A 9,673-nucleotide genomic window follows, 5' to 3' on the forward strand; every position below is an offset into this window, starting at 1 on the left:
TATTTACATTGTATATTGGAGTATTGGAATTATGAAGAACGTGAAAATAGTTCCAAAGTAAAGGGATTTACTCTATTTTGTCAGTTTTATTAACTCCACATTGTTACCATCAGGCAGGTAGAAGAGACTATCCAAGTCAATGGTTAATTTTTTTTTAAGTTGAGGAACACTTCAAACAAGGTCTTATTTGGAAGCTCAATAATAGAAAACAGATAAAAATGGAGTAGCTTTTCTGTTTGGATTTGAGATGAGAGAAAATGATGTATTTTCTGCAAATCACTGATGCAGTCCAATACTTTTATTTATTTCTAAAGTTTTTTTGTTGGTAAGCTTGATGTCAACTTAGTTGACATCAACTCAGATAATTGACTTGGTAAGGGTACACTGCAAACGCAAAGGGGCACAGGGTTATCAGTACCATATGACTTGACGGTGGCAGAGTCGGTGCCACAGATTTAAGACTTCTTGAATATCTTTGTTTAATTAAATCATGTACTCTGAAATCTCTGGGCTTATACTGATGATAAGAATCCTATCCTTTGTAAAATAAGCATAGGGAATATACTCAGTCATAATGTGATAACTATGTACAGTGACAGGCAGGTACTGGACTTACCCAGGTGATCACTTTGTAAGTTATCTAAATGTCTAATCACTATGTTGTATATCTGGAACTAATATAATACTGTATGTCAGCTGTATTTGGACAAAAAAGGGAATTCTGTCCTTGAATTGCAAATATGCAACCCTTTATGTGTATTTATCTTCGTAATGCACTGCATGAACTTTTTTAATTCAGTGATTTATTTTCCAGTTTATTTTTTCTCTTGGATAGCATTTAAATAAGGATAGCATTCATCCAAATGCTTATTCAAGACAGCATTTATCTTGCACAGATTTAATGTATGTTCTGGGAGGATAGGAATTACATCATACTTCTGAGGATACAGAGGCTAGGCAAATGGTGAGGGGTCCGCACTAGCCTGTGTAATGCTTCTGTGAGAGTTAGGAAAAGAGAACTTCTCTGGGAGACAGAGACAGTTATAAAAGACTGCTCCTTGGGCTGCATCCAACTCCACTCTGGGGCAGGCAACTTGGCACAGAGCATAGGCTCTGTATCTGCTTCCAGTCTTTCCCCCAGGCATCTATTTTTGTTTATTGCACAAACTATGCAAATATATATAGCAGACCTGTAATGATGTGTTGAAATTTTAAAATCTGCTACTTGTAGGGAAAGCCAATCTAGGATTCAAATTCTTCTTACAAATTTCTCAAGCTGATATGAACAAATGACTAATATGTACAATATGTATGTATGTATGTATGTATGTATGTATATAATGGGTAGGTTGTGAGTTGAAGCAGGTTCGTGAGAACCTGCTGCCAGTGAAGCTAAGAGCATGGACTCAATTGCTTCACAGGCTAGTCAAGTTTTTCCTTCCCTGGAACTCAGGCTCTTTTAACAGGTCTAAGTCACACAGTCAACCCTATGAAAGGGTGTTGCCACACAGGGCAAATCCACCTTCACTGTTGGGAGAAAAATAAATGCCTTCCCTAGGGATGCTTTGTTCATACTTTGTTCAAGTGGTTCTAAAGGTGAAGAAATCATTTTCACATATGGAAGTCTATGCTCATAGACTTCCCTCCAGTTTATTGTTATTATAGCATTGAAATCTATTTTAAGTTGATTTACAATGATTATTACCTGATTTTAAAAGATTTCACTGAATTCTAGTAACTAAGGGTATATTAAACAGTTATTAAAGAAGGAAAATATTGTGGATTATGTGCTATCATAGCATACCAACACTTAATTTATTTGGCCCCTATTCAATTAAAAAATAGTTCCAGTTGTGTGATATATTCTTTGTTAATAATATTCATTTTATATTTATGCAAACAATAAGGCAGGTGCTAAATTTTTCAATTAAAAATGATTATTTCTCCTTTTTGGCATTTCCTTTGTTCTAATAACACTCATGTTTTTGAAATGAAGGGTCTGATATTAAGAAAAAGATTTGGTTAATTGACTTTGAACTCTTTGGTTAATTGTTGAATTCTTACTTTGTAAAAGATATTTAAGGGGATGTGGAAAGAGAACTGGAGTTAGGAAATTTACATTGTACAGTCAGCCTCAGGTGATTAATTGTACACTCAGCCTCAAGTGATAACTAATTGAAGATGTCTGAAGATGACTGACTAACAAAGAGTTACTTGAAGACTTAGATGTATATTTTGGCTACTGCTCCATACACTTAAAATACATTTGTTTTTAGAAGGCAGGCTATTTTTGCTGGAACTGTATAGCTGCCTAACGGGTGGGTTCTGGCTTCCACAGCTGAGATTATGGAGCCCTTTAGTGGGCAAATGGGCAGAGTGGCATTATGGTAGATGGCGCCATGATCTACAAAGGTGAGCTTACACAGGTGATTTAAAAACAACAGAATAGATGGAAATATTTCTTCTGGAACTTCACGATGCTGATATTTTAAGTATATGTCTCTAGGAGTCACCAAATTCATCAAGTGATGAAAGAAATACTTTGTTGATGCTATCATTGTTGAGGAATGTGTACCTAGTGCTTCAATACCAACACGTACAACAGAGAAAGTCCTGACACAGGTTGCTGCTCTCCTTGCTGATTAAGGTTGGAGGTGGGGGTGGCATGCGCTCTAGAGGGCAGTGTGAATTTCGGTCTGAGGTCCATTGTAAAAAGGGTAGCTTCTGACAGAGCCTCTGAGCGCAAAACGGTTTAGTTGAAGATTTGCTTCTTCGTCCATTTCCCTCTAAATTGCACTTTTTCCTTCCTGAAGGTAGTTTTAAAAATTAATTTTTCTTTCTCTTTTGCCTTTTCTTTATCCTTTCCCTTCATTTACTTTCCTTTATTTATTTACTCTTAACTAAAGGGGATCTTTATCCCTTACTGACACCAAGACTACTTTGCTAGCTTTCTGCAAATTACAAATAAATATTCGTGTAGTATAAATATGATATTTGATATTTTATTGTCAAAATGTTTTTGGAAAACAAGTACTATAAATTAATTTTTGTATCTATTCAGATGAAAATGTTTTGAAATTGACTTTCAAAGATTGAAGGGGTCCAACCTACAACTTTCAGTGTACAGGACAACGCTCCAACCAAGTAAGCCACTGGCCTGGGTTTGTCTCATACTCTCAAAGTAATTCAGTGGATATAGACACTCTCTTAGTGGATCTGAGGACATCTGGACTATCCGAGGATTTGAAAGAAATAGTGATTACATCACGATAACACAATCACCCAAGTTCCTGGGCCCTGTGGTAGAATTTCTTTTTTCAGAGGTCTGAGAGTGTAATTTATATATAAATAGTAATCAAACAATCTAAGACAGTTAATTCTGAACCAAAAATATCTTAGGATTATCTGAAGATTTATCTAAAATTACTTAAGATCTGAAATTACCTAAAATATATATATTATTAGTTTTCATTTCATTTCTTCTACCCCATTTGAATACCCTGTTCTCTCAGACCATGTGAAGAAGTTAGAAAATAATGAAGTTTGAGATATTTTTAAATTGTTTTTTTTTTTTTTTTTTTGCTGACGGGAATATTCTAGAAGAGAAGGAAAATGTATGGTTTAATTCATTCCTTGTAATATTAAACTCACACAGATGTCCTGGCTTAGAAGTGACATGGTCAGAAGAAAATGTGTCTGCTTTTTTAACACCTTAGCCTATTTGAATGCGCTCTTCTTTTCCTACTGATAGTTCTGCCCTTTATTCATGTTGGCAGAAGGAATTTCCCAGTCATGGGTCCTCTGAGGTGAATGAGAATCCATAAGTTTATTTTCAAAATTTTATCAGTTTAGTATATATCTATTTCATTCTGATAAAAACCAGCCAACAAATAAGCAACATTAATTGGGAGTTATGTTATTCTAGGTTAATAGAAAGGAAAAATAAACAATTATTACTAGATGCTACCTATTTAAGAGAGAACATATTTTAAATTGTGATCCATAGAAACCAAAGTTCTAAGGAGAGCTCTTTACAGTTGGAAAGTGGTTCTGGTTGAGTGTCATATTTCCTATAAGGATAGATCAATTTAGAAATTAGAATGATTCAAGGAATCCTGAAATTATGTGCATTTTCCTTATTTGCCTTGTTTACATGTCTTCTTTTTCTTTTGGATGACTTTTGATATATGTATATATAATTAGCTACTTATAAGGGCCAATTTTTTAAAAATCAGAGAAATTCCTTTGCAAAATTAAAAATATTTCATCAAAATACATTTAAAATTCTATTAAAATTACTAAAATATATTACATTGTTACAAAAAGTTTGTGACTAGTGGGAAAAATATAATTCATAAGCTCACCACTTTAATACAGCAAACATGATTGGTGTTTTATAGTCTATTCCTCGAGTTTTTAACATGTAGTTTTTTAAAGTGATAGTTGATAAGTAAATACAATTTTGTGATTTATTTTTTCACATAAAATGAAAATAGATACAATACATAAAATTCTTCATAGCTTTTTACTTATTTTAACGAATTTGTTATATCTACTGTGTGAATATGGAATAATAGGTATTATTTTCTTTATGTATTGGAAATTGTTAATTTTTAAAAACTAATTTATTTATCTTTGGAGGGGAAGGGAAAGAGAGAGGGATATATGTTTGGTGTATGGTTGCCATACAACCAATGTATGGTTGCCTCTTGTGCGTCCCCTGCTGGGACCTGCCTGCAACCCAGGCATGTGCCCTGACTGGGAATCCAACCATGATCCTTTGGTTCCCAGGCCTGCGCTCAATCCGCTGAGCTACACCAGCCAGGCAGGAAATTGCTAATTTTTATTTATTGTTAGAAACTCATATATATTCAAACCCACATTATTGTGCATATATTTTATTTTTAAAATTAATTTTTAATTATAGTTGACATATAATATTAGTTTCAGGTGTATGGCATAGTGATTAGGCATTTATATAATTTACAAAGTGATCCCCCCAATAATTTTAATACCCACCTGGGCCCATACCTAGTTATTATAATACTGTTGACTATATTCTCTATGCTGCACTTTAAATCTAGAGACTACTTCTATGAGTGGTAGTTTGTACATCTTAATCCCTTGTACATATATTTTATTATTAAAATAATTTGAATTTTGATTGAGTTTTCTGAAGTTTGTGACATTTAAAATAAACTCAACTACACTTAACATAACCAACACATTGTCCATGCTTTTACTGCCCCCTTTTAAAATCATATCAATATCATATTTTTCTGTGTCATGAAAAAACCAAAAGGAAAAATATGTACATTCATAGATATATGCACAAACACATCAAAATATATTGTATAATGATTTTGAGATTGTACTCTCTGACTTTAGATTATGCTACAATGTTTTTGGTGACCATATATAAAAATAAGTATTTGTTAACTAAAAAAACTAGGCAAATACTACTTTCTTCATAAGTATGAGTAATAATTTACCTGAAAACAATACCATAAGTATATACAAAGTTGAAAAATGTTGTTACTTCCTTAAAGAAAAACTTCAAGATTCATTGCATATTTAATATTTAGTAATGATACTATACCAGAAATAATAATACAGAATCCTCAAAAAAATTTTAAAACAACAGAAGAATTTTTCTACTGATTTTATTTTTTAATCTTCACATATTACTTTTTGAAAAGTAAAGTATATGGAAACAAAAACACTTCCTTATTTAAAAATACATTGTTATAATGCTAAGCCCTCTGTTTAGATCATTTCATTTTGCAAAAAAATTCAGTCAAAGCAGCCAAGAATCTTATTTAAACAACATCAAGCATATTATCTAAAAATATTTGAGTGCTGATGAAGTTTCCAGGAAAGTAACTAGAAGATTGCTAGACACAGCCAAAATTTCTTAAGCTTCTGAATATTTTTCATATGCTCTAAGATATAATAAAGCTTACAAAACTATAGAGGCAAAAAGAGGACTTACCTATACATTTTAATCCTGAATAATGATGAGGTCCTTGTTTTCGCCTGCTCTGAGATTTTCACTCAAATGAATGACTGTCTTATATTATGTGTGATCTATGAAAGAGCTGAAGTCAAAGGAGGAAATCCCACGTGATCATAATACCTAACTTGTTAAACAAGTCTGAAGGAATCAACTTGGACCAATAGTATGACTTGTGGAACAGAATCAGAAAGGGAATTTCACAAATCAGGGAGAATTTCATTCTGGTAATTTGTGACTCAGTACCATAACAGGTGACAGGTATCTCATGAAAGTCTGCAAGTACTCTACACACTACAGGGTATTTACTTTTCATATAAAGGTGTAACACTCTTGTCCTGTTATTATATTCTCACAGACCTCATTCTTTGCCATAGTGAGCCAAGGACTATCAGAAAATTCTTTTCTGATGTTAATGGGTAGTAGTACCTTTAAAATCTCCCCTTTTTTGAGGCAAAACACTGTTTTCTCAGTAGCATATGAAGAGAAGTAATTGAGTAGCTGTACAAAGTTATAGGATAAGCAAGAAGGATAGTTGAAACTAAAAATCACTTTGTCTTTTTCCAAGTATATTGTTTGAAGAAAGTATTCTAATTAATTTCTACTAGTAGATGAGTGGACAGTGGTGTGAAATACAAGTGTGTGGAGGGTTAGAGTTAGCATGGAGTATTGAGTGGTATTTGCAGGCAGGGAATGAACCCAAGAAAACATAGAAGCTAGGAAAATGTGGAAGTGAGAAAAACAATTCCTGTCTAGTATGGTGGAAAGAAATAGGAGATAAATTTGGAATTTATCTGGGGTTACTTTGTGAGCAATAATGAATGCTAAAGAATAGAAATGTACAATAGAATTATAGCTTTTTCACCAGCTAACTGGGTAGACTAGGGGGAAAAAACACTGATTCCTCTTAGAGTCTCATTTATCTACTGAGAAACAAGGGGGCCTTACAGGATGTTTTCAATTCTAAAATTCTATAACTTTATCTTGTAAATCACTGATAATTAATAATAAATTCACCCCAGGCTACGACTTAAGAAGTGTTCAATTATACATTTTTATATAATGCGCAACCAAACAACAGGGACAGGAATGAATGGGTTCTTCCCTTGCTTTCTCTTACGTATTTTCATGAGATCCTATATGTCATGCCTGGTATTCTGATTTTTTTCTTTCTTTAGTAAAAAGAATAAAGTATTATTTTAAACTTATAAAAAAGTAATTAAACAAACACATGTTAAACTTTAAGTACTTTTCACATGTACAGGCCTTTTTCACACAGTTATGTCAATAATGTATAACTTTGTATTATGTTTTTTATACTTAATGTTATTTCATAAGCACATCCCTGTATTAGTAATTTTTATTTCTAGTAGCTGTATTTGTATCCAAGAGCTGAATAACAAGTATATTCTAACTTTTTATTTTGATATATTTTGAACTTACAGAAAAGTTCCAAATAAGCATTATGCTGAGTGAAATACGCCAGGTGTTGAAAGACAAATACCATATGATCTTACCTTTAACAGGAAGCTAAACAACAAAACAAACAAGCAAGCAGAATAAAAACAAAGACACTGAAATAGAGAACAAGGGGACAGTGACCAGAGGGGGGAAGGAAGGGAATTTAAGGGGAAAAAAGGGGAGGAATTTGGAGGAACAAATAGGAAGGACACAGGGATGAAAACTAAGGGGGGTGGAAATGGGAGGGAGGTGGGGAGCACGGGGCGGGGTGGGCTGGGATGGCAGAAATAGACAGAAAACTGTACTTGAAAAATAACTAAATAAAATTTAAATAAATAAATAAAAAGAAAAGTTCCAAATATAGTACCTAGATCCATCAGTTATTAACAATTTTAATGACTGCATTTTAAGAGTGAATTATATTATACTGAATAAATCTTTCATAAAATACTGAAACCATTTCCTAACATGAAGTATTTAAATATTTTTTATTGGTGATGATTCTTTCAATGACCACCTTCACAAATATATCTAATTTTTCTTTGAAATAAATGAAATAAAAATAATTTATTTGGCCAATTATTTAAACACTTTAATGGCTTTTAAAATTTTAATTTTGTTTTAATTATTCTTTCAAGGATGTGAGATACTGTCTTCTGGTTTTTGTTGACAGCACTTTCCCCCAAGTACATGTGTTCTCTTTCCTCTGTGTTTCCTGGAGTGCTCAGCAAAGGCCTTTCCAATGAGTAGGGTCTCAGCCCAAATATTTTGTTTGAGTGTCCAAAACCTGAAGGTATTAATGCCGATCCTGGTGCCCAGTCACTGTTCACAACAGGGCTTGGGAATGAGTCAGGGGAGTGGTACGGGGGAGTGGCGCATACTCAGTCAGAAAGTGACTTCCTGCTCGCCTGCAGTGAGCTCAACACAGAAAGAGGGCTGGGGCGTGACATTATGGTTTGTGAGACAAGGATTTTCACGGGGACTAGTTCAAAAGATGCTGATTCTTTTAAAAGAGTTTAAAAATTTTTTTATTTACAGTTGGCATCTTCATGGGGACTAGTTCAAAAGATGCTGATTCTTTTAAAAGAGTTTAAGAATTTTTTTATTTACAGTTGGCATACAATATTTATTAGTTTCAGGTGTACAACATAGTGATTAGACATTATATAACTTAAGAAGTGATCACCCTGATAAGTCTAGTACCCACCTGACACCATACATAGTTATTACAATTATTGACTATATTCCCTATGCTGTACTTTACATCCCTGTGACTGCTTCTGTGGCTGCCAATTTGCACTTCATAATCCCTTCACCTTCTTTATCCCCTCAACCCCCTCCCACCTGGCAACCATCAATTTTTTTCTCTGTATCTATGAGTTTGTTTCTTTTTTGTTTTTCATTTATTTTGTTTTAGATTCCACATGTAAGTGGAACCACATGAGATTTGCCTTTCTCTGACTGACTTCAGTTAGCATGATATCCTCTTTATTCAGGTTGTTGCAAATGGTAAAATTTCATTGTTTTTTATGACAGAGTAATAATTCATTGCATCACATGTACCATGTCTTCTTTATACAGTCGTCTATCTATGGACACTTAGTTTGCTTCCATATCTTGTCTATTGTACATAGGGATGCAATGAACATAGGGGAGCATGTATCTTTTAAATTAATGTTTTGTATTTCTTTGGATAAATACCCAGAGTGGAACTGCTTGAGAAACTCCCATAATGTTTCCATAGTGGCTACACCAACTTACAATTCCACCAACAGTGCACAAGAGTTCCATTTTATTCATGTCCTTGCCAAAAACAAAAGATATTGACTCTTAATCTTAAGACCCTCAAAAAGTGGTGGGATAGGCCATGACCTTTTCTTTTTGTAAAAGGCAGCCATTGCAGGAATAAAAACAGAGAATGACATACAAAAAATATCGGAATTCTCTTCCTCCCTGTCATAGGCTTGACTTTATTCCTCCAGCTGTATATTCACAAAAACAAGGCAGCCAGTGTGAGGAGGACTGTTAGGCACAGTTTTCATGGAAAATAAAAGAGAAAATTTTTTTTGACTAAGGATAAATTATGCAGTGTATGAGCTATTGAAATTGATTCTTTTGTCTGCCTAGATTGTTGGGGAGAGATCACAATGAAGAGAGTATCTCCAAATAGGTTGTTATCTGTTAATAGACTGGGCTTTG

The 9,673-nt window shown here is 33.6% G+C and overlaps 1 protein-coding gene across 1 annotated transcript in view; it reads right to left on the bottom strand.

Annotated features, from left to right (window-relative positions):
• Positions 1–6,090, bottom strand: part of TMPRSS11D (transmembrane serine protease 11D) — a 46,475-nt gene extending 40,385 nt beyond the window's left edge. Inside the window, exon 1 of the mRNA XM_037150039.2 lies at positions 5,993–6,090. Within this exon, the coding sequence (XP_037005934.2) occupies positions 5,993–6,000 (8 nt within the window). The 5' untranslated portion in view covers positions 6,001–6,090. The remainder of the gene's footprint in view (positions 1–5,992) is intronic.
• Between the last annotated feature and the right edge of the window lie 3,583 nt (positions 6,091–9,673).

The sequence above is a fragment of the Artibeus jamaicensis genome, unplaced genomic scaffold (genome assembly GCF_021234435.1).
Source record: "Artibeus jamaicensis isolate MK-2021 breed Jamaican fruit bat unplaced genomic scaffold, CSHL_Jam_final contig_908, whole genome shotgun sequence".
Taxonomy (NCBI): domain Eukaryota; kingdom Metazoa; phylum Chordata; class Mammalia; order Chiroptera; family Phyllostomidae; genus Artibeus; species Artibeus jamaicensis.